Raw genomic sequence first — 26,869 nt, 5'->3', positions numbered from 1 at the left:
TTATATTGGAAGAAGATGCCATCTAGGACTTTCATAGCTCAAGAGAAGTCAGTACCGAGTATCAAAGGACAAACTGACTCTCTTGTTAGGTGCTAATGCAACTGTGACTTTAAGTTGAAAGCAATGGTCATTTACCACTCCAAACATCCTAGAGCCCTTAAGAATTATGCTACATCTACCCTGCCTGTGCTCTGTAGATGGAGCAACAAAGCCTGAATTTCGGCACCTCTGTTTCTGGCATGGTTTACTGAATATTTTAAGTTTACTGTTGAGATCCACTCAGAAAAAAAGATTCCTTTCAAAATACTACTGCTCCTTGATAATACATGTGGTCTCCCAAGAGCTCTGATGGAGACGTACAATGAAATTATTGTTGTTTTCATAACTGCCAGCACAACTTCCATTCTGCAGCCCAAGGGCCAAGGTGTGATTTCAATTCTCAAGTCTTATTCTCTAACGTATACATTTTATAAGGCTCTGCACCACAGATTTTCATTTCTGACGGATCTGGGAAAGTCAGTTGAAAACCTTCTGGAAAGGACTCACCGTTCCAGATGCTGTTGAGGACGTTTGTGATTCACGGGAAGAAATCAAAATATCAGCATCAACGGGAGTTTGAAAGAAGTTGATTCCAACCTTCACGGATGGCTTTTAGGCATTGATGACCTTGGTGGAGGAAGTAATTGCAGATGTGGTAGAATTAGAAGTGGAGCCTGAAGATGTGACTGAATTGATACAATTTCTTGATAAAGCTTTAATGGATGAGGACTGACTTCGGTGGATGAGCAGAGTGGTTTTTTGACTTAGAACCTAATTCTGGTAAAGATGCTGTGAAGATTGTTGAAATGACAACAAAGCATTTAGAATATTATATAAACTTAATTGTTAAAGCAGTGGCAGGGTTTGAGAGAATTGATCCCAATTTTGAAAGACATTCCATGTATAAAATGCTATCAAACAGCATTGCCCACTTTGGAGAGATCATTCATGAAATGAAGAGTCAATCAATAAACTGTTGTCTTATTTTAAGAAACTAGCATAGCTACACCACCGTCAGCAGTCACCACCCTGATTAGTCTGCAGCCACCAACACTGATGTAAAACCCTCAACCTGCAAAAAGATTATGACTTGATGAAGGCTCAGATAGTGAGCATTTTTTTAGCAATAAAGTATTTTTAATTAAGGTATATACATTTTAAAGCATAATGCTATTGCAAACTTATAGCCCATAGTATAGTGTAAATAAATATAAACCTTCTATGCACTAGGAAATAAAAAAATTCATGTGACTTGATTTATTGTGATATTAGTTTTATTGTAGCTGTCTGAATCTGGACCTGTAATATCGCTGAGGTATGCCCGTGTATTTCTGGGAGTTTTAGGAATCCTTACTTCATATAAGTGCTTAATTCTCTTCAAACCAACTAAATGAAACTCTTTTTTTTTTTTTTTTTAACAGTTTTAGTAATACCATTAGGAGTTGAAAAATAAGCATACACATACAACACATGTATACAGACACATAAACATAAAGAGAGGTACAGAGACCTTATAGCTTTCATTTTAAAATTAATGGCAGGAATCAGGTATAGTAATAAGAAATTTACTACTTACAAAAGAGGCTGGCTCTAAGTTGTTTACCTGGTAGAGAAATAAGTCAAATTACCTGCTCAGATGGCTAATGCATTTTCACTGAAATTTGTGGGAAAGACACGTAGGAGATTGTTTGTTTTGTTTTGTTCACCTAAGTTTCAAATGGCAGAAAGTGAAGAAGAACTAAGGAGCTTCTTGATGAAAGTGAAAGAGGAGAGGGAAAAGGCTGACTTAAAACTCAACGTTCAAAAAACGAAGATCATTGCATCCAGTCCCATCACTTCATGGCAAATAGATGGAGAAACAATGGGAACAGTGATGGCCTTTATTTCTTGGGGCTCCAAAATCACTGCAGATGGTGACTGCAGCCATGCAATTAAGCCATGCAATTAACTCCTTGGAAGAAAAGTTATGACCAACCTAGACAGCATATTAAAAAGCAGAAACATTACTTTGCTGACAAAGGTTCATCTAGTCAAGACTATGGTTTTTCCAGTAGTCATGTATAGATGTGAGAGTTGAACTATAAAGAAAGCTGAGCACCAAGGAATTGATGCTTTTGAACTGTGGTGTTGGAGAAGACTCTTGAGAGTCCCTTGAATTGCAAGGAGATCCAACCAGTCCATCCTAAAGGAAATCAGTCCTGAATATTCATTGGAATGATCCATGCTGAAGCTCCAATACTTTGGCCACCTGATGAGAAAGACCGACTCATTGGAAAAGACCCTGATGCTGGGAAAGATTGAAGGCAGGAAGAGAAGGGGACAACAGTGGATGAGTTTGGCCACCTGATGAGAAAGACCGACTCATTGGAAAAGACCCTGATGCTGGGAAAGATTGAAGGCAGGAAGAGAAGGGGACAACAGTGGATGAGATGGTTGGATGGCATCACCGACTCAATGGACATAAGTTTGAACAAGCTCCGGGAGTTGGTGATGCACAGGCAAGCCTGGTGTGCTGCAGTGCATGGGGTTGCAGAGAGTCGAACACGACTGAGTGGCTGAACTGAAGTTTCAAATGACTTTCCCCCTTTTATTTTCTTATTGATAAGAATTACCTCCCTAAAGTTTAGATAACATTTACATCTCAAAGGCATGGGAATAGAATGCAGGTTCCTCCAAGAAAGACTTTGGTTTCCTAAGGCCAGAATTTTTATACTACTAATACATACAGAGCTTTTGAGATAAATAGGGGAGGTTGTGGCCTTGGTGGAAGGGATAGTTGGATTTTGAACTGCCTCTTGAGTTGAATTTCTAGTTTTGCAAAATTTATAAGATCATGACAGTAGCTCTTAATTCCTCAAAGAATTGGGTTGCATCCGAAATGACAGCTTACATTGATATACCACATCCAACTAGATGATGCTTAATTCACTTTTTTCCCTTGTACATCAGGGAGAAGATTTCTAACTAAAATGGATATCAAAAGATTTCTGTGTTCTGGAGTTAGAGCTGTTTGCCTTTGGAATATTTTAGTAAACCCTTTCGGAAAGGCTATAGGTTTTTATTTCCCTCTGGGGTGTACACAGTTTTATTTTGGCTTAAGGGAAGAGGCCTAAAAGAAAAAATTTCTATGATGCTGTCAGTATCAACTGCCAATTTCTGACCAACTTCTTATCACTAAGCTATTTTTTAAAAAAAATCCTTGTAAATATCTCACCAGTTTTTAGTCAGGGCAAACAGCAAATATTTCTTGCAGTATAGAATCATCCCTTGTACTTAAGAGGTGTCTCCAAAGTGGATCTGAAAGTTACTGTGTTTTCGTCTCTTTCTCATGGATTGGTAAAGGTCCAGGAGAGCTGATTCAGGAAAGAATTCTCTTCTGAGCTGCCTTCTGCCAGTTTTCCTGGGATTCCATCTGCAGGCTTGAAGTGGGGTGTACAGTAGAGGGTGTATCACTGGAATCCACCAAAACTCGGTCATTGTTTCTCATTAATTTGAATTTTAGTTGACCTTAGCTGCTTAAGGGAATAATGTAGCAATTTACCAGAAAACCCCTCAGTCTCGACAATTCTGGGAGGGGCCTTTATGGGGGTCTTCCATTGAGGGTAGACATGGGGCTATTTGTAAGTCCACTGACTTGGTAGACTTTTGTTTATGATCTTGAGGTCTCTTAAGAGTAGAAAGACTATTTGGATCAGATTACTAGAATGAGTGTCCAGATAAAGGGGGACAGAGGGGAGCAGTAAAGGTTAGGTAATGTCCATCTTACAGTCTGTTTTAAGTACCTCCTGTGTCTTTAGTATTTCATTAGCCTGTTGCAACAAATTTTTAATTAAGCTCTTCTGACATCTTGAAGCCTTTTGAAGACTTCTGCATGCCAGCTAACACATCATTAACAGGAGACATATTAGTCCATCTTTTGTTACCTGAATATTATTGACCAGAGACTTAACAATATGTTTTTAGAGCATCACTGTGCAGAGGTAAGAGCTTAAAGCTGATCAGAGGTTCATTATACAGCATAATTGTCATTATCATTCACATTTGGCTCCATTAGGTTTTTGTTCCAACCTTGTGTATATTATAAACACAAGCTTATTATAACATTTTCAAAAATGATGCATTGGGAAATTTCTTATTTCTAAAGAGCACACCCCCCGCCCCACCCAAAGATCCACTTTGTCAACTGTCAGGTAAAATAAAAACATATTCAAGAGGAAATAATACCCGCAGGACCGCCCCCCCCAAAAAAAAATGTGTCCAGCAGTCTGCTTTTCCAGGGGAAAATGCAGTGAAAACCAGTGCATTTGTAATAGATGTTCTATCCTATGCCCTGCAGTGTCTGCTACATTCTGCCTGTCACACTCTCATGAAACACTAGAATGCTTTAGTAAGACATGTACAAAATTTCAAATAAATACATTAAGTCCAAAATAAAAAGTTGTTGATATTTACTCAAATGCAGGTAGTTCAATATTCACTTATATAACGAATTGCCAGCCACAGGCATTAGTTTCTGCAAAAAAATAAAAACCAACCCAGTTGATAATGTGTTAAAAACAGGTATCCCCATTCTGTGTGTTTGATTTGGAAAGTCTTATTTTCAAGTGCACTTTTAAAATAATCTCAACTAACTTTCCCCATAATGACTGTGGTAGGAGAGCTGGTAGGACCCTCAGCCACATTTCTGTCCATCCATATTTTGGCCCCCAGCCTGACACAGTAAGCAGGTGCGCACTTAACGCTTTTAGAATTGAAAGGTCCCAGCTTTTTCTGGCTGAGCATTGTGGGTCTGTCAGGGACAGGTGAATAAGAGGGGTGTGCTGTGGGGCTTGTGTGGTTTTTACACAATGCACATATCTCATTGTGTGGATGTTTTGAGGTGGGCAGGTGACTCAGCGTCATTCTAACCCATTCCATAACTATCCTGTCCGAACCCAGGAGTCTCTGGGTGAGGTGGTGAACATTCTAGCAGCTTGTGAGTGCTCAATCCATGCCCAGCAATTTTGTGGCTTTTCTTGCCTCTGAAATTCCCATCAACCGTAGCCTTTATCTACGTAAGACAAACAAATGTGCACCTTAACACACCAGGAATAACCAAGAGCTGCCATTGCAGTCTGGCCAAGACAAAGACCTCGCATCCCACCAACAGTTCCCAGCATGGAACCTGGGACTGGGGGAAGGACTGAACCAGCAAACCCAAAAATGGAGAGCCACACCTGCCCCCAGGAGCTCCCAGCATGGAACCTGCAGGGGGAGTCCACGCCCATGTGGAGCTCCAGCCTAAACTGCCAGCAGGTCCCAGCAGGGAACCAGGGGCTCCGAGCAGAGAGGGGACTGGAAAGCCAATTAAATGTCATCAGGAGCTCAGTGCAAAGAGCAGAGCTCAAAACCGAGGGGAACTCACCCACAGCCTTTGTAATGGCGGGAGACTCAGCGGCGTCCTACTTGTGTTTCTCGTTCTCAAAGCTGTCAGAAGTTTTCTTCAGATCCTGTCACCGTCACCAAACCTGTTAAAACACAAAATTGAAAAAAAAAAAAAAAAAACCACAAAATTGAGCTGAGTGTATTTAGGACTCTAATTGGCTTTATTCAGTGATTCCTGAATTGGGCAGCATCTCAATTAGCAAATAAAAAGGAGCTCTGAAGAACCTGGAAGCTTTTATAGGCAGAAATTGGGGAGGGACAAGGAAAAGGCAGGTAGTTTCAGGCAAGGCCACCTTCCTTTAGGGGAGGAAAGGGTTTATATCAGGCAGCTGACCTCACTCACACTTGACTAGAAAGTTCCAGATTGACCAGTTAAGACTGCATCACAGGGGAAGGCTGGAACTACAAATAGGTTAGGTGTTAAGTCTCAGCTGGTGATGTGGGCTTAGCACAGGTGACTCCATGTGAGGACTGTTGTCTCTTTAAAAAAGGGGGGTGAAAGATGCCTCTGTTGTGGTCCAAGCGTGGGTTGGAAAAGAATTTCCACATTACACAGTCACCTAGAGCCTATTATACTGAGTGAAGTAAGTCAGAAAGAGGAAAACAATGATTGTATGCTAACGCATATATATGGAATTTAGAAAAACGGTACTGATTAACCTATTTGCAGAGCAGCAAATGGAGACAAAGACATGGGGAACAGACTTATGGACAAGGCTCCAGGGGTGAAGGAGAGGGCGGGAGGTATGCAGAAAGTAACAGGGAAACATACATAACAATATGCAAAATAGATAGCCAGTGGGAATTTGCTCTTTGACCTGGGAGCTCAAACAGGGACTCTGGGACAGCCTAGAGGGGTGGGGAGGGAGGTGGAAGGGATATTCAAGTGGTAGGGGACATGGGTAAACCTATGGCTGATTCATGTTGGTGTTTGGTAGAAACCAATGCAATACTGTAAAACAGTTATCATTCAATTACAAATTTTTAAAAAATTAAAAACACTTCCAGACACAGAGTAATTCAGAAAGAGTGAGTTTGTTAAGAACAAAGAGCAGAGATAATGAGGGCGCAGCAATTAGAGCAGGCTGGCTCAAGGGAGAGCCGATGCTTTCATGGATTAGTAGCCAATTTTTATAGTCTCAAGACAAAGACAGTTCCTGCTGGAAGTGATTAGGTGATGGGTTAGGGTGGGCATTTTTACCTAATAAGGGGTCAGGGAGCTGACAGTTTAGATTAGGGGCTCATGGCAGCAGTTACTAGGGGACTCAGTCAGTTCCAGAGATGATCTTGGTTCTGGGCTCTGAACCTGTGACCTTGGTATGGGATGCCACAGAATCTAACACTTTGGGTTTGTTTTGTTTTGTTTTGTTAAGGAAATAATCTTTCCTTAGAAATGAAAAGTAAACTGTGGTCTGCATTCATCTGTGTCTCCTTTGAATCCTGAAAGGACCATCTGAATTCAAGTGTTGGGTTGGCCAAAACACGCATTCCAATTTTTCTGTAAGATCTTAAGATGAAACCCAAATGCGCTTTTTAACCAACACAGTAGTTTCAGTAGCTTTACGATGTCGCACCTACAAGACATTTTAGATCACAGAGCACATCTCCAGGACCCTCCCCCTTCTTCAGGCCAGATGGGAGTGAACACCCAGATGTTTTGCAAGCGTCCAAATGCAGAGTCCTCCATTTGACATCAGGGGTGAGAATGCTGGTGTTAAGTCATGTGTTTACACCACTGCCGTCGACTTCCACACGCCGTGTCTGAACCAGATGACTCTTCTCTGCCAATATTACCTTGCCGTGTCTCTCTTATGAAACAGAAAACTGAGTTTCACTTTCCCTTCGTAATAGAACACGCAAGGCCGGCCTCGCCACAGTCACTCCTCTGCTCATGACTTCAGAGCAACAGCTGATGCCTGACACTGCCCGTGACTTTCAACAAGTCACCCAACGTTTCTTTGTAACCTCAATTCTCCCCTTTTAGCCTCCAAGGGGACAACATTAAAGAATATATAGCATTTGCAGAGAAGTTTGAATCCTTTGTGGAGAAAAGTGCCATATGAACTGCAAGTTATTATCTGAAATAGAAGAAAAATTCCTTCGGCATGGTAGTTTAAAAAAAAAAGTCAAACTGTGAGAATTCCCGTAGTTTGAAGGTAAAATCCATTAAGACTGCTGGAAGGTTTTTTAAATGTCAAGCATTTCATTCAGAAACTTCCTCGGCTAACGCTTGCAAAAACACTCTAATCCATAAACCCCTCCGGTTGAGTTAGCAGTGCTGACAATGATCAGTTTGAGCAAGGAAAAGAAAACCACATAAACCACATCCTCAAAAACACTTATCCATGAACTAAGATGAGAATTAACTTTTTGTGTTGTCCCCATTCATAGGTAACTCTTTTTTTTATTTCATAAAGTAGTTAATGTTTTTTATTTATTCTTTAATTGGAGAAAAATTGCTTTACAATGATATGTTGGGTCCTGCCATACACTAAAGCAGTCCAGCCATAATTATACATATGTCACCTCCCTCTTGATTCTCTCTGCTGTTCCCCATCCCACCCCTCTGGGTCGTCACAGAACACCAGGCTCGACTCCTGTGTTATATAGCATATGTCTCTTTCTTTACAGGACTCTGCCAGTTTTTGATACTGTGGATGCTTGAAAACTTATTTCAGAAATTGCCCTTCACTCTGACATATTTCAGATGCCCTTCCTATGCAACTAAACTGATTCAGCAGATGTTCAATTCACAATTTACAAAAAAAGGAATAGTGGGTGTATAGTGAATTCCTGTTGTACTCAAAACTCTAGCCTCAGCCCCCCCCCCCCCAAGACGCCGATGGTAATAGGTAATTAATGCACACATTTGCAGGAGCTCTGCCTGCACGTGTTGTCTGCTGAGTCGAAAATGCCATGCCCTTTCCACACACCTGCTCTCAAGCGCACAGGTACTTTCTCACCTTGATGTGATTTGTGTAACGCTTCCTCAAGGCTCACGTGCCCGCATTGTCGGTCGATTCCTGCATCAGCTATTCTCCCAAAGCCCCAGACACCAGCTTCCCACAAAACACCAGCCTTTTGCATCTCCTTAGAGCGCATCTGGAAAGAACCTCTTGTCTGCAAATCCACTCTGCCTCCTTTGAAGGCTCAAAGAGGACCTCCCACATAAAAATCTTTCAGATTCACCAAATCCTACTTAATTGCCTTTATCTTTTACCTTCTCAGGCTTCTCAGCTGATAAAACCCGGAAAGGTGGTTTTGTTCCTGTGGTTTGCCTTTCTGTAACTGCGTTCGTATGCATCTTTCCATTTCTCCATGTAAATAGTACTTACCCTTGATATCAAGAAGCATGTTTTCTTTTTTTAGCTGGAAACGTGTGCAACTCCCTGTTGTGGAGGCTAGGGGTTTGGAGTGGGTAGCGTGCTTTCCTATGTGGCCACTTAATTGGTGCGAGATTTGGAAGAATTCTAAAGTCATCACTTATCTTCTTGGTCGTTATGAAGGTATATTTCTATATATATATTTCTCTCTCTTTCTATATATATATATATATATATATATATATATACACACAGAGAGAACACATAGGAATATAGAACATGTTTCATTTGTTCTAACAAAATAATAACAATATACATGATAAAGGTAACTGTGTATGGAGTTCTTACTCTGTGGCACAGGGCTAAATATTGATCTGGAGAATTTCCTTTTAGATATGAACCAACTGCCCTTCATTCTTCAGGGTGCACTGTCCCACACTTGCCACTGGCTGTAATCGAACATACCCCAAGATCTTGGATGTTACAGCACTTATTACATATGCTTCAAAACACATGATTCTCCAAAAAGCATGCTGGTACACTTGGATTTTTTCTTTTTGGCCACCCTGTGGGGCATGTGGAATCTTAATTCCCTGACCAGGGATTGAACCTGTGCCCCATGGATTAGAAGCACAAAGTCTTAACCACTGGACTGCCAGAAAAGTCCTTATACTTGGACATTTTTAATAAATATTTGAATTCTAACTTTATTGTTTCAAATATGCAAATCTTCTCTTATATAAAGTTTACTACATTAACTCACTAGCCCTTGGGAGAAAAAAAAAACCTGAAAAAATGACTATAACTATTCTTTTCCTCCTTTTATTTTTTCTGGAAAGCAAATCTGTATTCCTGATCTTATTTGCATGATATTTGCCATGTTCTCCATGCAATCTCAAAATTATTACAAGTTTGATAAAATCATAAAATCTCTAATGCTAAAAAGTTCTCACTCTGCTGATAATTATGCACATTTGGCAACTATTCCCTTACTGGTTCAGTACTTGACTTGCTAGTCATTGTGAGTGAATCATTTCCCATGTTCTTTATTTTCATTGTCCTATGCAAAACAAATGTAATCCTTCTAAGGAGAAATCAGGTAGAAGCCAGATCATATTAGGATAAGTTTACATTTCCCTTTTACCAGTTCTAGAATGTTCATTCACAAAATGTCTTTTAAAGAATGATCTCATGTTGTAAGTCCTGATATGTTGACAGCCCTGGGTCTTGTAATTCCTCCAAAGGACACTGACATGCAAACACAGTCCTTTGAGAATTACACCACTGATTTTGTTAAATCTGTCACTTTAATCTTACATTTAATCATCTTTCACATTGTCAATGTAAACTTTTACTTTAATGAGGTTTTCCCTTTTAGATCTTTTTGTTATCAATTCTTTTTTTAAATCTTTTTAAAAATTTGTATTATTTTGATTAAAATGATGTAAGAAGTATTTTATCGGATGACTCAGATTTTATCAGGGAGTATCGGGTGCTACCTGGTCATGCTGTCTTCATAATGCTAAGCCTGCCAGTTTCAATTTAGTAGAGCTAAAAAGATAGCATCTTCAGTTCAGTTCAGTCGCTCAGTAGTGTCCAACTCTTTGCGACCCCATGAACCGCAGCAGGCCAGGCCTCCCTGTCCATCACCAACTCCTAGAGTTTACCCAAACTCATGTCCACCTCAAGTCGATGATGCCATTCAACCATCTCATCCTCTGTCGTCCCCTTCTCCTCCTGCCCCTAATCCCTCCCAGCACCAGGGTCTTTTCCAATGAGTCAACTCTTCGCATCAGGTGGCCAAAGTATTGGAGTTTCAGCTTCAGCATCAGTCCTTCCAATGAACACCCAGGACTAATCTCCTTCAGGATGGACTGGTTGGATCTCCTTGGAGTCAAAGGGACTCTCAAGAGTCTTCTCCAACACCACAGTTCAAAAGCATCCATTCTTCGGTGCTCAGCTTTCTTCATAGTCCAACTCTCACATCCATACATGACCACTGGAAAAACCATAGCCTTGACCAGACGGACCTTTGTTGGCAAAGTAATGTTTCTGCTTTTTAATATGCTGTCTAGGTTGGTCATAACTTTCCTTCCAAGGAGTAAGTGTCTTACTTTACATCAAACACTGAATCGAGATGTTCGTATCAAATAGCAAACCCCATGGTAAATACAGAGAATCTATACTATAGAAACATCAGGGGATGGAAAACTCACTCACTTATAAATTCTTAAGGAAATTTCATTAGTATTTTCCTTAGTTATAAAAGTAATTACACCAAAGTATACTTTAAAAATTAGAGAATACACAAAGCATTAAAGAAGAGAGTCATTTCTAGCTATATCATTCAAAGGTATCCAGAAGTAGGATTTTTGAGTATTTCATCTTTTTTCAGTATTAATTTCTCATTGCTAATGAAGGGGGGAAAGATAACTTTAAAATTTTCACCTGAGTAGATCATTTTCACATCAAAATCATATTCCTTAAAACATGTCTTTTATGTTAAAATTCAGTCTGTTCCAGGAACCCTTCTGTGCTTGTGAATGTATATTTCTCAACATGCATGTATATTATGTATAATAATTATAGTCTTAAATAACAGCTGGTGTTTATAAAGCATTTGATGTGTGCAAATCCATGTTCTAGGCATGTTACATATTTTAAATCATTTCTAGGCATGTTATGTATTTTAGATAATTTATTCTTCATAGCAACCTTCTAAAGTAGACACTATTATCATCCCCATTTTACAAACAAGGAAATCGAGGTCACCCCTGCAGGGGTCACAAAGACACCAGAGGTCACACAACTGTCAAGCAGTTTGGGAGCAAAGTCCATCAGCCTAACTACACTATTTCCTCTTAGTAGAGACCCAGTCATATCAGGGAAAACAATTTTAAAATTCATGAACTGAATCCCTGCTAGCACATGTTACAGAAGAAGAGAATTTGTTAGTTACTACAAGATGACCCTGTGGGACCATTAAGCCAGAAAATACCAACTGAGCCCAAGTTCTGGTGCAGCTACACGCCTCTAGAAACTTGGGCACTTTATTTCTGACACATTTTAACGAATCTAAGGGAGGCAGTGAGCTTTACTAATTAGAACTTACAGTAGAAATATAAATAGGCCTTAGTAATGAACGAGTCTGCCGGCCTGCAGGGAGCCCTGCCTCCCTCACACACATACGCACCCAACATTTAGATATCAGATGTACACATGATTATCTTTGGGTTTCTTTGATGGCTTATTCTTTTTGAAAAAAGGAACTAAACCTGTTTCCTAGGATGTTTTAGCTTATGGCTTGGTAAACAAGTAGGGAATAAATTAAGTACTCCAGATTCAGAGTGACTCCAGCCTTCTAAATTACAAGCATACCTAAGACACTGGATGTTCTCCTAACCATACTGACGCGGGGTGCGTGTGGAGCAATGGGGGATCTCGGTGCGCCCTGCGTGGGTGCTGAGCAGGTGTGCCTCGGGGATGTAAGCTGTGCCCTAGGCTGGGTCACTCACTGGTTCTGTGAGCTCCTGGCATGGGCAGCCCTGACCCAGGCTCTGTGCTCTTCCTCCCCACCCCAGAGATACAGATGTCCAGGAAGCAACTTGCTCAGTCTGTAATTCCAAACCAAAACCTTGCTTTTGGGGGGACATTCAGTAGAAGTAAAGATGTAAATCTTGCAGAGGTAGTCAGCCCTCTGAAGGGGACTCACCTCCAGTCTGACTCTGGTCCACACTCAAGGCATCGACAGAGTAAGTAACAAGGGTGGGATCCACCAAGGTAGAGGTTCAAGCACAATATCTAGGTTAAATTTAGACCTTAATGATTTCAAGGCCTTGGCTTTGAAAACCACTGAGATGAATACATATCTCTCATGTGAAAAATGATTTTTCCCCCCAATTCTTAGATTAGCAAAGTGTCTAAGTACTTCTATTCCTGTATATAGCAGTGACCTGCCTTCCTCCTTTTACTAGTATCAAGTCTTTTACAGCTAAAGTTTATATAAATATTTCACAAAGAAGATGAATACAAAGGAATTTAGATGTTAGAGGCCCCCTAAATCGGTGTCTCATATTTTTATGAGTATTGTGTTGAGCAAAAAATTCATTTGGGTTTTTCCATAACATCTTACGGGTCAACTTGAATGAACTTTTTAGTCAACCCAAAACACAGAAGAACAAAATACATCCCATCAGCCAAGTGATGAAAGATATTTGTAGATGCCCTGGAAAATACAGTACTTTGCACACAAACACACAGAATCCTTTGCTGTGCTGAAGTTCTGAAAGTACTCAATATTTAACTGACTTCACACTTTGCTCTACAGTAGAAACTAACATTGTTGCTTTACAACATGGTAAATAAAGCAACTGTACTCCAATAAAAGGTTTAAAAAACAAATGACTCTACAAGAATAAAGACCTTTTTTAAAGGGAAAAAAGAGAGGACCACAGAGCTTTGAACACCCATCTGTGTACGGCACGTGTGTACACATGCTTGGTCACTTCAGTCGTGTCTGACTCTTTGTGACCCCATGGACTGTAACCCGTCAGCCTTCTCTGTCTATGGGATTTCCCAGGCAAGAATACGGAAGTAGGTTGCCATTTCCTCCTCCAGGGGTCTTCCCGACCCAGGGGCTGAGCCCACATCTCCTGCAGCTCCTGCACTTGTGCCCCACTCTTGTGACCCCATGGACTGCAGCACGCCAGGCTTCCCTGTCCATCACCATCTCCCGGAGCTTGCTCAGTCTCATTGTCCACTGAGTCAGTGATGCCATCCAACCATCTCATCCTCCGTTGTCCCCTCCTCCTCCTCCCTTCAGTCTTTGCCAGCATATCAGCATTAATTATTGCCTTCCATTGTCAGAGAACCACAGCAAAACAGAAACTAACTCTGACTCTCTTGCTTTTGTGGGCCAGGCACAGAACAGCATGTATTCCATAGATATATTTGCAAACTGGGGAGCTGAGAGATAAACATTATTGAATGATGTGTCAAATGCTTTCTTGTTAGCCAGAGGTTCTTCACTGTATCACTTCTTTTAGTGCCCATAATCAGGGTACTGCCAAACCCCAATGAAAACTGACTTCAGGGACTTCCTGACAGTCCAGCAGTTAGGAATCTGCATTCTCACTGCTGATGACCCAGATTCAATTCCCGATCAGGGAAGTGAAATCCCACAAGCCATGCACCACCACCAAAAAAAAGGTTTTAAATGAAAGATAAAACTGGTTTCACTGATCGGATGGAAAGATGCTCAATGTTTTCTTGTGTCATGAATAAGAACCTTAGTCACTCCTCTGCTGGCAGGAGCATCCTAAGTAAGGTAACCTTCCTCTCGTAAAATTCACTTTTTCATTGACAAAACAGTATGGTTTCGCCAGCTAAGTAGGCAAAATGAAAGACTCGCCGAATGCTCGGACTCGGGGGCAAATCCTAGAGGTTATTGAATGCTAATTCTTTGTTCGAACTCTTTCTGAAATCAGAAATAATACACTCTAAGCAGGCCTGCTTGAGTTCTTTATAAGAGAACAAAACACGCGATTCAGAAACAAAATATGAAGGCCAGTCGAAAAGTGATTCACCTGCACTCTCGTCAGCTCAGAATCGTGCCAGCCCACTCCGTCCTAACCCTTTCTGCTTCTCAGCCCTTGGCTCAGGGCGGCACTGATTTAGATGTTAAGGCAGTCAGGACGTGGCGCAGAGGTATTTGCCCCCAGGCCGAGCTCCACTGGCATAACCAGTAGCTGACTTAACAGGAGGAAGTCCTCTGACCTCTATTTCGTGACCTTCTGTAGTTAATTCTGTTTTGAAAAAGAAAAAAATCACCCGGGTGAGGTTCACAGGTGCAGATTTATGTGCAGACATGCCAGCCATCCCTACACCGAATAGATTACTAATTCTGTGGTTCATGAGAACTCTCAAAATCAGGGTGCTCGGGCGTGCGTGTTCATTTGCTAAGTCATTTCCGACTCTGCGACCCCGTGGACTGTAGCCCACCAGGCTCCTCTGTCCACGGGATTTCCCAGGCAAGAGTACTGGAGTGGGTTGCCCTTTCCTCCTCCAGGGGAGCTTCCCGAGTCAAGGATGGAGCCCATGTCTCCTGCATGGACAGGCAGATTCTTTACCGTCTGAGCCACTGGGGAAGCCCCACTTTTCCCATCCTACAGCCTTGTCCGCTTCAGTAGGTGGACAGCCAGCACCCACTGAAGAGCCCGAGACCACCGCACGGCCCGGTGGGCAGGCCCAGGTGACCCCTTCCTCACGCCGTGCCCGTCTGCTGCACTGCATCGGCGCATTCAGGCATGCAACGCCACACGCACCACCACCCCAACTTCCCAGACTTCTTGGGGTTCAGAAATGCTGCAGGTCAACTAAACTATCTTGCCTGCCTTTTTGAAAGGGATGTCAGGACAGAATCAGTTCCTCTGAAATACTGAAACTCATTCCTTTGAAAAGTAAGTCAGAAAGAGAAAAGTACCATATATGAATGCATATATGTAGAATCTAGAAAAACAGTACTGATGAACCTCTTTACAAGGCAGAAACACAGACACAGAGGTAGGGAATGGACATTTGGACACAGGGAGGAAGGGGAGGTTGGGATGAATTGGGAGATTGGGTCTGATATGTATGCACTACGAGTGTAGAGTGGATAGCTAGTGGGAAGCCGCTGTGTATACACCACAGGGAGCTCAGCTTGGCGCTCTGTGGTGACTGGGAGGGATGGGATGTGGGTAGGTCCAAGGGGCAGGGGATATAGGTGTACACACAGCTGATTCACGTTGTTGTATAGCATAAACCATGTGAAACATGTTGTTGTAAAGCAGCTATACCCCAATAAAAAAAGAGTCCTTGTCTCCTGTCTTAAGGAATCTCACAGTGGGATTGTCGTGTCTTTCTGCAGGAGAACCTCTTTTTTGTGATGGAGTATCTCAACGGAGGAGACTTAATGTACCACATCCAGAGCTGCCACAAGTTCGACCTCTGCAGAGCCACGTAAGTGCCCTTGTAGGGTTGGGGTTCCCCCTTGTCTGGTCGGGGGCTGGAGTCCCCTGTGCCTGCACCTTGCTTTTTCCCACCTGTCTGACTCAGTGAACCTAAACTCCAGGGCGAGGTGACCCCAGAAACACATCCAATGAAGCACCTGTTTTCCCAACTCCCAAAGCTTCCATTCAGTTATAGTTCATTTTTCTGCCTCGAGATCAAGTACTTGGTTTAAGGAACCACCCCAGTTCATCAGCCTTCTATGTCACCTGAACCTAGAACCAAGATTTGCCCCTTAAATGGAAGTCAGATGGAACTCAGATGGGAAAGGGGTCATGGGTGGGATGTCCACAGGGAAGCTCAGAGTAAAGCCTCAAGCATTCAGCTCTGGGAGCAGGAGAACTGGAGAACAGGAAGAGACATTTGCTTTCTCTCGAGAATAAATCTCCGCCTTCTTTGGCGTCGAGCCACCCTAGATGCTGGTTTCCCAGGTGGTTCTAGTAGTGAAGAATCCACCTGCCAGTGTGGGAGATGCAGGAGACTCAGGTTCAATCCCTGGGTCAGGAAGATCCCCTGGAGTAGGAAACGGCAACCCACTCCAGTTTTCTTGCCTAGAAAATACCAAGGACAGAGGAGCCTGGTGGGCTACCGTCCATGAGGTCGCAGAGATTCAGACACCACTGAGCAACTGAATGCACACACACACACCCTGGATGCAGGCGAAATCAAGCAAGGTGGGTTTACTAGGTGGACTGTAGCAGAGCCCCCAGAACCCTCTGCATCCTGCCTCCCTTGGGCCCTCTTTCCTGAGTCGTCAAACCCCTGAGACCTTCAAAAACTGTGGCCCTAGGCCCACCTAAAGGTGTGGGTAACCTTCTTTGCTGAATACTCAATAATCTCTCACTCACTCCTAACAAACACTCAGAGTGGTTCATGTCAAGCTGCATTGACAGACAGACTTTTCCAGCAGCTTCTGCAGAAACCCTGGCTGAAACATCCGTCTCATCACATCCAGTGGGTAGCTCACCACTGATCTTGTTGTCTCCAGGACCTGTCAGCCAAGTGCCAGGAAATAATTTTATGGGATTCCTGCAGCACAGAAATCTTCGGGCATTTTTCTGCTAAAAGGGTTCTCCCGGTCCCCTCCAGGTCTGTTCGGTGTGGGAGGCATCACAGACACATGCTGTCTGTCTGTCCTCACTGCCTCCCTGGAAGGGATTCCTCATTCCTCTCCAAGATCCAGCAGACCACACTTGCGGGAAGTTCTCCCTTATATCTACTCCAACTAGTGATGGTTAAACTCACCTCTTTTGAGTCACTCATCTTTGAAGGTGGAGAGCACAGATCACCCCCTAACACAGGCATATCTCCTTTTATCGTGCTTCATGTTATCATGCTTTGCAGATACCCATTTTTTTCAATAAATGAAGGTTTGTGGCGACTCTACATTGTCAGATGATGGTTAGAATCTTTTAGCTGTATTTTAAATTTATTTTTATTGAAGTATAGTTCACAGCAAGTATTTTTAATTAAGGCATGTGCATTTTTTAGACTATTGCTTACCTCATAGACTAGTACAGTGTCAATGTAACTTTTGTATGCACAGGAAAATCAACCCCCACCCCCCAAAAAAAGATCTGCTTTACTGCAGTGGTCTAGAACCGAACCTGTGAGATCGCTGAGGTCTACCTGTATGCTTTCCTCCTCTCAAACTGAATCTTTTACATGTGAGCGAGTCAGGTTCATGTGGAATCTGGGATCCAGGTAGATTTTAAAATAAAAGGGAAAATTATTACATTATTATTACATTTAGTGTTTTTGAATGTTCTCATAACCCCCCAAAATGATAATTCAAGCATTCTAGTTCACAATATAAGAATAAGCACTAGATACCAGCTCCGTTTCATTCTCTCAGGGCTGAAGCTGGATGTGTAGAATGGATGCGGTCTTCCTTTTGTTAGGATTAAACAAAATTCTGCATGTACATTTAGCAGAACGCCACATGCTCACTCTATCTAAAGGGGAACCTTTTTCCCACTAAGCATTTCATGTGGAACCTCGATCTTCCTTCGCTCAGGTTCTACGCTGCCGAAATCATCCTCGGCCTGCAGTTCCTTCATTCCAAAGGAATTGTCTACAGGTAAGCTGGCTCTTTGGAAGCAAGCCCCGGGATGTCGGGATTCCTGCTCCGGGTGGTTTAATCATCATGCTCGGGTGACGGGAAGTGGTCAATGTGCTTTTGTGGTGCAAAGTTCCACACCCGGGCTTCCCGCCCAGAGCGACCACGGACACGGATTTAACAACCAAGGAGGAAATTCCCATCTCAAAGCCGAGGGGCTGCCATCGCATTCTGTCCTTGCTTTCCTATTCTTCTCCCTCTCGCTTCCCTTTGTCTCATTTCCTCCCGTTCCTTTCTCTCTGGCATCTTACTGTTGCTTTCTCTCTCTGCCTCCTTTTCGTTCTTGTCCGTATCCGCATACTGAGTGTCCTCCTGGGTGAGGGTGGAGGGAAGTTCTTCCTTGAACACTCAAACACGCCTGTGAAAACCTACATGCCTACATCTAGTCACCGTACCCAGGACACCACGTGTCCCCTCTTTCTTGAGCGGATATCCATCCAGAACTGACTGTACACCATCATCTCACAACCTTCTTGGGTAAAAGCTAATGTACTTCAGTGTCCATTCCTCGAGGCACACTTGAACTCATTTAACATACAAATCTTCAAAGGCTTAGTTATCTAGTTTCCAACTCACTGCAGATTAGAGGGGGAGATAATATTTTTTTATAAAAGAAAGGAGCTGGACAGGATGCCGGCTGAGCAGCTGGAGGCCTGCACAGTGACCGCAGTGAGAAGAGACAGCTGAGGACCTGACATAAAGGGGGAAAGCAGGACAAGCTCACGGCCCAGGAGAATGGGATCACCTGCTTTCCTGTGACCAGTGCTCATAGGAAGGACCCGAGTCGTTAGGAAAGGCTAGGTGATGCTCCGCACGAATTGCTGAAGACAGCAAACTGTATAACGCGGTCCAGAAGCATTCCATCCGGGCTGGTCCGTACCAGTGCTTACAGAGTACTGAAACTCCGCTTGGGGAAACCTCTCCACTTCCAGCGGGTGCAGCCAAGTGTGGGCACCCTGTTTAGACCTGCCGAACCAGATGACTCAGGGGAGGTTTCAGCACTCGTTTTTCTTAAGCAGTTTCTCTGACATCCTTGGGACATACATTTGTATCGGGTGGGGGGTCTGTCTACAAAACGATAGGTTAAAAGTCTGATGCCATTCTTTAATCTTCAGGAAACTGAGATCTGATCACCAGAATGGTGAAAACCCTGATCAGATTCCGTGGGTTGCTTTCCTCTGTCTGAAATGCCTGCAGTATCCCCAAAGTATACCTATACTGGGGCCCTCTAGATTGTGTGGGATGGACGGATAGGAAAAGAGGGAGGAAAAACTAGGAAGATCGAAGAGAAGAGAGATCTTAGAGCTGAAAGGGACTTCGTGCCACCAAAACCCACACGCCCCAGTGCAGGCTGCTTTTCCACATTCTGTCTCTTCATCTCTTGCAAATTAACACTCAGGACAAAAACACAATGAGGGTCCATAAGTGTCTTTAATATAAAAAATTATATGGGAAATCATGTTTTCTGAAGTTCCTTATGCACCTCTAAGAAAGAACACTACGTTCATTTAGCAGTGTACTCACAGTATTGTAGGAGATCCTGGGAAGTCATTGAATAATTTGAACCGAGGGACATCATCTAGCAGATACATGGACACTGAGAGTGGCCTTCAGGAAATTTTCAACCTACAAGGTGCATTGTAGCCTTACTCACTGACACTCGCTGGGCCACTGAATTAACAAGGAGATTCTATTAGTTTCCTTTTTCTGTCCACTGATGATTAGTTTCAAAAGGTTGCCATAAGATTTAGCACAAATTTGATGACTTCGGCCAACAGTTATTCCCTCCCAGCTCTGGAGTCCCAAAGTCCAGAATCAAGGTGTCCACGGGGTCACGCTTCCTCTGCGAGATCTTGGGGAGGGTCCTTCTGGCCTCTCCCAGTCTCTGGGGGCCCCAGGGGCTCCCGGGCTTGGGGTGTCCTTCCCATCGGCCCTCAGCTTTTGCCTCTCCTCGTGTCTCTTTCCTGTATGCCTCTCACATGGCCGCGGGCCATGGCACTTAGGGACCACTCAGATAAACCAGGGCTTCCCTGATGCCTCACTGGTCTCCTGCCAATGCAGAGACATGGGTTCTGTCCCTGGGTTAGGAAGATCCCCTGGAGAAGGGAATGGCTACCCACTCCAGTATTCTTGCATGGAAAATCCCACAGACAGAGGAGCCTGGTGGGCTACAGTCCCTGGGATCCCAAAGAGTCAGACACGACGAAGCAACTGAGCAACAACAGATTAATCGAAGATAATATCATTTCAAGATCCGTCACTTGATTACATCTGCGAATACTCTCTTTCCAAATAAGATCTCATTCATAAGGACCTGGGGGTTAGGACAGAAACATCGGTGGTGGGGTGGGGGCACCTTAAACCCACTACACCTGGTAACCTGGACAGAGCGCCCGCTGAACACACAGCCTCTGTAAGCATCGTGGTGGATACTGAAGCTATAGAAGTCCAGCCTCTGGATACCTGAGGAACTCACTTTCTGGGTTTTTACTTTGTTGGGGTTTTTGGGTTTTTTGGAAGGTAAAATATAAGGACGTGAAAAGACATGAACAGTAAACTCTTAGGAAGTCCAAGCAAATAAGATTCTAATGAAGAGTGCCCGAGGGAGACTCTCAGACAGACATGCTCAGCCTGGGGTCCAAGGCAGAATGTGAGAGGTCTGTGATCATGGGTGGGAGAAAAAAGTTTTCTTTTTCACTAGACTCTAACTTGACATTTCCTTCAAGTCTAAATACAGGCAACACATCACAATGAAAGTGGGTTTGATTACAATGAAGGAACAAAGCCGAAGGCCTAAGGAGAAGACAGACAGACATATCAGGGGTTTGTAGTCCTCATAATGAGAGCATGATGACATTTGAGTTAGGATGGGAGAAACAGAGTGATACTGATGTGAGTGTGAGATACACATTCCTGTGCTGTGGGAGCATCCACGCCTCTGATCAGACAGACCGTCCATGAGGCGTTGGCGCCGGAGGTTGGCATGCTGGTCCAGATGTGAGACGTCAGTTCTGGGGACAGCTGCTAGCAGCATGCATCCACCAGAGCAGGACTGTGTCTTCTGTTCTCCATCCCCGGCTCATCCGCTCACACAAGGTGAGAAGGACTGAAAGGGAACCATTCTCAGGAGTTAATTGCAGCAGGCAATTACGTGGTGAGGTCGTCACCGGCTGGGGACAGGACTCTGTCAGAGTGAAAGAAAGAGAAGTCACTCAGTCGTGTCCGACTCTTTGCGATCCGCCAGGCTCCTCCATCCATGGGATTCTCCAGGCAAGAGTACTGGAGTGGTTGCCATTCCCTTCTCCAGGGGATCTTCCTGACCCAAGGATTGAACCCAGGTCTCCCGAATTGCAGGCAGACACTTTACCATCTGAGCCACCAGGGACGCCTGTCAGAGCTGGGCCCAGAAATAGCTTACCTGACTGCAAGGGGCTATAATAGATCGAGTCCTGGGCAGAGACGCTGGTCAAGGAGGAAATACCATGGAGGAGAAGCAGTGAGCCCCTGAGCTGTGCCGTGGATGGAGGGTTGAAAGGAGAGAGGAGGACTAGCAAAGCACCCACGGGTGGCCTTTCCAGCTGTGCTGGGAGAAGACGCACGCATGTCCTTCTGCTATGCCATCTTGATTGGAAAATCCCGCTGGGACACACAGACCACCGTGTCCGACTGTCCTGTCTTACACGGCAATCCCATGTCAACAAAACTGCCTTATTAAAGTGAGGACCTGCTTTGTTTTCCAGGGACCTGAAGCTGGATAACATCCTCTTAGACAAAGATGGACACATCAAAATCGCGGACTTTGGGATGTGCAAGGAGAACATGCTGGGAGACGCCAGGACCAACACCTTCTGCGGGACCCCCGACTACATCGCGCCAGAGGTAGGGTGCACCCCGGCCCCTCCCCGCTCAGCATGCCCCGGGCCAGCACCGCTGCCTCTGCCTGCCCGGGAAAACCAAAAGACCTTAAAATGCTTTGGTGCAGGAGGTGTGTTTGCTAATCCAAATACTTGACAAGCGCAGCTGCACGAAGGCGCAGCTAGTGTCTTCCGGCGGGTGGTCCCAGCCCTGACTGCAGCATCTCGCCAAGCATGAAGGACCCGGCAGGTCCATCTGTCCTGGCTGCCCCCACCCCAGCCTTAAAATGTATTCACCCTGCTCAGATCAACCGAAAGCGGCCACTGGAGAAGAGCCAGGTGGACCCTGAACAGGTTCATGGGGCATCCGCCTGCGTTCAGTGGCTTCATTTGGGACTAGAAACACCCAAGTTGTGGTTTCCAGGCTGTGTCCCGAGTGAGCCTGGAGAGCCCCACACTCTCGTGTAAAATGAGAATACTTCTGTCTTGTGCTATTTTGTCACATGGGAGAGCCTGTGAATGTTTAAAAAAGAAACAAGCCATTGCTCTTGTATTCTGAGCCCCTGGAAGTGCAGCATTTGCTCAGAAGGCATCCTTCAATCCTGCTTTACCCACTGCCTGCCCCCCAGTTCTGGATTCCATGCCAGCTGCCCACCCGGGCAGATGAGAGAGACAACCCCTTGCCACGTGGTCCTTCTCGCACCATAAATTTGTCATCGTGGCTTTTCTATCTTTGAATCTCTCTGCACTATTGGATGATCGCTCTAATGCCAGCAGCTGTTTCTTTCTTTTTAAAAAGTGTTTACTTGGCTGCACCGCATCTTAGTTGAAGCATGAAGAACCTGTTTTTTTTGTTTTTTTACTTGCAGCACATGGGATCTAGTTCCCCAGCCAGGGATTGAGATTGAACCTGGGCGCCCTGCATTGGGAGTGGGGAGTCTCAACCTCTGGACTACCAGGGAAGTCCCAGGACTGCTGCTTATTCACTTCTGAGACACTTTATTTTGGAATAATTACAAATTCACAAGAAGTTTCCAAAAATAGTAAAAAAAAAAAAAACATCACCCAAATCTGCCCTTCACCGTTTCCCCTACCAATTCCATCTTAAATAGCTATGGTGCAATAGCAAAACCAGAACAGTGATGTTGGTACAGGTGTATACAGTTCTGTTTTCTCATCTTGTCACTTGTGTAGATCAGTGTATTCTTACTTTTATATCCAAGGATGGGGCACAAGGCTTGGCACATTAAGGTGCTAATAGATACCTTTTCAAAGAGTGAAAGAAGAATTGTTGATATGTGTGAATGCTGAGTGGTTGTTTGATAGACAGTGATGGGCCTCTGGTTTCCAGGGCAAAACAAATTTAGTGACAGATCCCTGTCATTACCAAAGTAACGGCAGCATCTTCAGTCTGGGGAACAGGAGACTCTGCCCTGCATGTATGTGTTTAGTTTTGACTGCACCTTTTTTAAATGCAAGCTTGACCTCTGGTGAGCAGACTGTGGCTTTAACTGCCCTGTCTACACATGCCTTATGCCACGCCCTGTCTTGGGCAGCCCATCCTTTTCAATCTCTTTTCTTTGCTATCCTCCAGAATCTAGCCTCCGAGACAGGCTTCTCTCTGCAGCTTCTGTCTCATTCTCCCATCTTCAGTCATGCTTGTCTTCACACAGATCCACTCCTGGTGCTTTTTCCTCCCATACATCCTCCATGAGCAGCAGCTGTATTTATGACTGTGATTGCGAATCACTACAGCCAGCCCAGACTTATTGCTCCAGACCCATATGTCTGTTTTCCTGCTGAGATCTCCAACTAACTGGCACAGGCCATTCAAACATAGCAGGTCCCAAACCCGTTCTCTCTGTTCTTTCTTGACCCTCCCAAATCCAAATGCCAAGACCCTCTAAATCTAGACCTCAGGACTTCACATATCTATTCTCATCCCTCCCCAGTCTTGTGAATTTAGATTTCCCCCCACCCCACCTTGATTCTTTTTTGATGCTCAGAGTGAATCCCTTTGTGAATCAAATCCAAGCTTCTCAAGTCACTCCCTGTCTGGGGCAAAACAAATTTAGCAGCAAATCCCTGTCCAGGAGCTTGGCACCTCTGGTGGAACCTCGGTGATACCTTTTAGCCTGGTTTTCTGCCCTGGGACCACCCAACAGCCAGTGCATCATTACATATTTTCACTTTTAGGTCATCCTTCATCAGTTAAAAAAGCATCACTAGCATATGTGTATATATTATACAGTATCACCAGCTAGTACAGTATATGTTCTAAAACATGCAGAAAAAGGAATTGGCTGAACTTAAGATGAAATAGTCTTAAATAACTATGACTATTCATAGTACATTTTATGCTCAACTAAAATCACGAGGCTCAATAATTTTTTTAAATCTTCATTTAATACTTTGTGATTGGCACTCAAAATACTGGTTCGGTTCAGTTAGTAATGTCTGACTCTTTGTGACCCCAAGGACTGCAGCACCACAGGCCTCCCTGTCCATCACCATCTCCCAGAGCTTACTCAAACTCATGTCCACTGAGTTGGTGATGCCATGCAACCATCTCATCCTCTGTTGTCTCCTCCTCCTGCCTTCAGTCTTTTCCAGCATCAGGGTCTTTTCCAATGAGTCAGTTCTTCGCATCAGATGGCCAAAGTATTGAAGCTTTAGCTTCAGCATCAGTCCTTCCAATGAATATTCAGGACTGATTTCCTTTAGGATTGACTGGTTTGATCTCCTTGCAGCCCAAGAGACTCTCAAGAGTCTTCTCCAACATCACAGTTCAAAAGCATCAATTCTTTGGCGCTCAGCTTTCTTTATGGTCCAACTCTCACATCCATACATGACTACTGCAAAAACCATAGCTTTGACTAGATGGACCTTTGTCGATAAAGTAATGTCTCTGCTTTTTAATGTGCTGTCTAGGTTAGTCATAGCTTTTCTTCCAAGAAGCATACGTCTTTTAATTTCATGGCTGTAGTCACCATCTGCAGTGATTTTGGAGCCCCCAAAACTGAATTCCATCACTGTTCTCATTGTTCCCCGTCTATTTGCCATGAAGTGATGGGACCAGATGCCATGATCTTAGTTTTTTGAATGTTGAGTTTTAAGCCAACTTTTTCCCTCTCCTCTTTTACTTTTATCAAGAGGCTCTTTAGCTCCTCTTTGCTTTCTGCCATAAGGGTGGTGTCATCTGCATATCTGAGGTTATTGATCCTTCTCCCTGCAATCTTGATTCCAGCTTGTGCTTCATCCAGTCTGGCATTTTGCATGATGTACTCTGTGTGCAAGTTAAATAATCAAGGTGACAACATATAGCTTTGATGTACTCCTTTCCCAATTTGGAACTATGTTGTTCCATTGTTCCATGCCTGTTTCTAACTGTTGCTTCTTGACCTGCATACAGATTTCTCAGGAGGCAGGTAAGGTTATCTGGCATTCCCATCTCTTGAAGAATTTTCCACTGTTTTTGTGATCCACACAGTCAAAGGCTTTGGCGTAGTCAATGAAGCAAAAGTAGATGTTATTCTGAAACTCTCTTTCTTTTTTGATGACCCAGTGGATGTTGGCAATTTGATCTCTGGTTCCTCTGCCTTTTCTAAATCCAGCTTGAACATCTGGAAGTTCTTGGTTCACATACTGTTGAAGCCTAGCTTGGAGAATTTTAAGCACTACTTTGCTAGTGTGTAAGATGAGTACAATTGTGCAGTAGTCTAAACAGTCTTTGGCATTGCCTTTCTTGGGGATTGGGATGAAAACTGACCTTTTTCAGTCCTGTGGCCACTGTGGAATTTTCCAGATTTGCTGGCATATTGAGTGCAGCACTTTAACAGCATCATCTTTTAGGATTTGAAATAGCTCAACTGAAATTCCATCACCTCCACTAGCTTTGTTCGTAGTGATGCTTCCTAAGGCATACTTGACTTTACATTCCAGGATGTCTGGCTCGAGGTGAGTGATGACCCCATCGTGGTTATCTGGGTCATGAAGATCTTTTTTGTACAGTTCTTCTGTGTATTCTTGCCACCTCTTCTTAATGTCTTCTGCTTCTGTTAGGTCCATACCATTTCTGCCCTTTATTGTGCCCATCTTTGCATGAAATGGGCATGGTAGCTTGGTCTCTCTAATTTTTTTGAAGAGATCTCTAGTCTTTCCCATTCTATTGTTTTCCTCTATTTCTCTGCATTGATCCCCAAGGAAGGCTTTCTTGTCTCTCCTTGCTCTTCTTAGGAACTCTGCATTCAGATGGTTAGATTCTTTCAGTTTCTGGGTTTAGTGGCTCATAGCCAAGAAAGAGCCCTCGCAAAGACGCAGCGTAAGATAGACGCTACAAGGTGTACATAAGGCAAGGTTCATGGTTAAGAATAGTGGATGTAAGTCCAGAATTTACAACAGTGTTTTTGATACACTTGATTTAGCCAACTTCCTGCCATAACTAATAAGATGATCATTTTCAGCCTGATGATGAAGTGACAAGGAGCTGGAACCAGGAGTGAGGCCTCTGCACTGCCATCTTTGGCTTTACATCATTTAGCGTGGTCTTCATCCGAAGCTTCTTTACAGATAACTTTTTAAGGACCTGCCATTTTGTGAAAATGAGCTTCGTTCAAACAGAACCCAGCAATCCCCTTAATCTGGCCTACGACACAGGTGATGCCACACCTTAAGATTGTAAGTCATCACATCGGGGGTACATCTCACGACGTGCCTTAGTCGACACACCACCAGCTCCTCCTGAGACGAGGCTTCCCCTTCCCCTCTCAGGAGACCTAGTCCTTGTTCAGGTCTCTAAACGAGGGCACCGATGTCCCTCAGAATTTTTTTTAAACTCACAAAAATACAAATTCTACTCTCTTCTTCCTACATCTTGTGGCACCATCTAGGTGACCCCTGGAGTGCCTTGAACCGAGGGCCGCTCCTCCACTGCATCACCAGATTTCCCTTTCTAGTGGGAAAACCTGTCATGCCACGACTTGGAGCATCTTCAGGAGGTCCCCGTTATCACCTGGTGCAAGCCAAAATCCCGAGTGAAGGTCCTTAAGTGTATGTCCTGAGAA

General features: G+C 43.8%; 1 protein-coding gene across 6 annotated transcripts in view; it reads left to right on the top strand.

The window, feature by feature from the left end:
* PRKCQ (protein kinase C theta) overlaps positions 1-26,869 on the top strand; it is a 141,554-nt gene that overhangs the window by 99,515 nt on the left and 15,170 nt on the right. For all 6 annotated transcript variants that reach the window (XM_065920948.1, XM_065920945.1, XM_065920946.1 and 3 more), the window contains exons 13-15: positions 15,694-15,785; positions 17,851-17,913; positions 21,693-21,831. In XM_065920948.1, the coding sequence (XP_065777020.1) occupies positions 15,694-15,785; positions 17,851-17,913; positions 21,693-21,831 (294 nt within the window). The remainder of the gene's footprint in view (positions 1-15,693; positions 15,786-17,850; positions 17,914-21,692; positions 21,832-26,869) is intronic.

The sequence above is a fragment of the Muntiacus reevesi genome, chromosome 2 (assembly GCF_963930625.1).
Source record: "Muntiacus reevesi chromosome 2, mMunRee1.1, whole genome shotgun sequence".
Classification (NCBI taxonomy): domain Eukaryota; kingdom Metazoa; phylum Chordata; class Mammalia; order Artiodactyla; family Cervidae; genus Muntiacus; species Muntiacus reevesi.
Note: the sequence above shows the minus strand (reverse complement) of the source record. Positions and strands in the feature narration are given on the sequence as shown.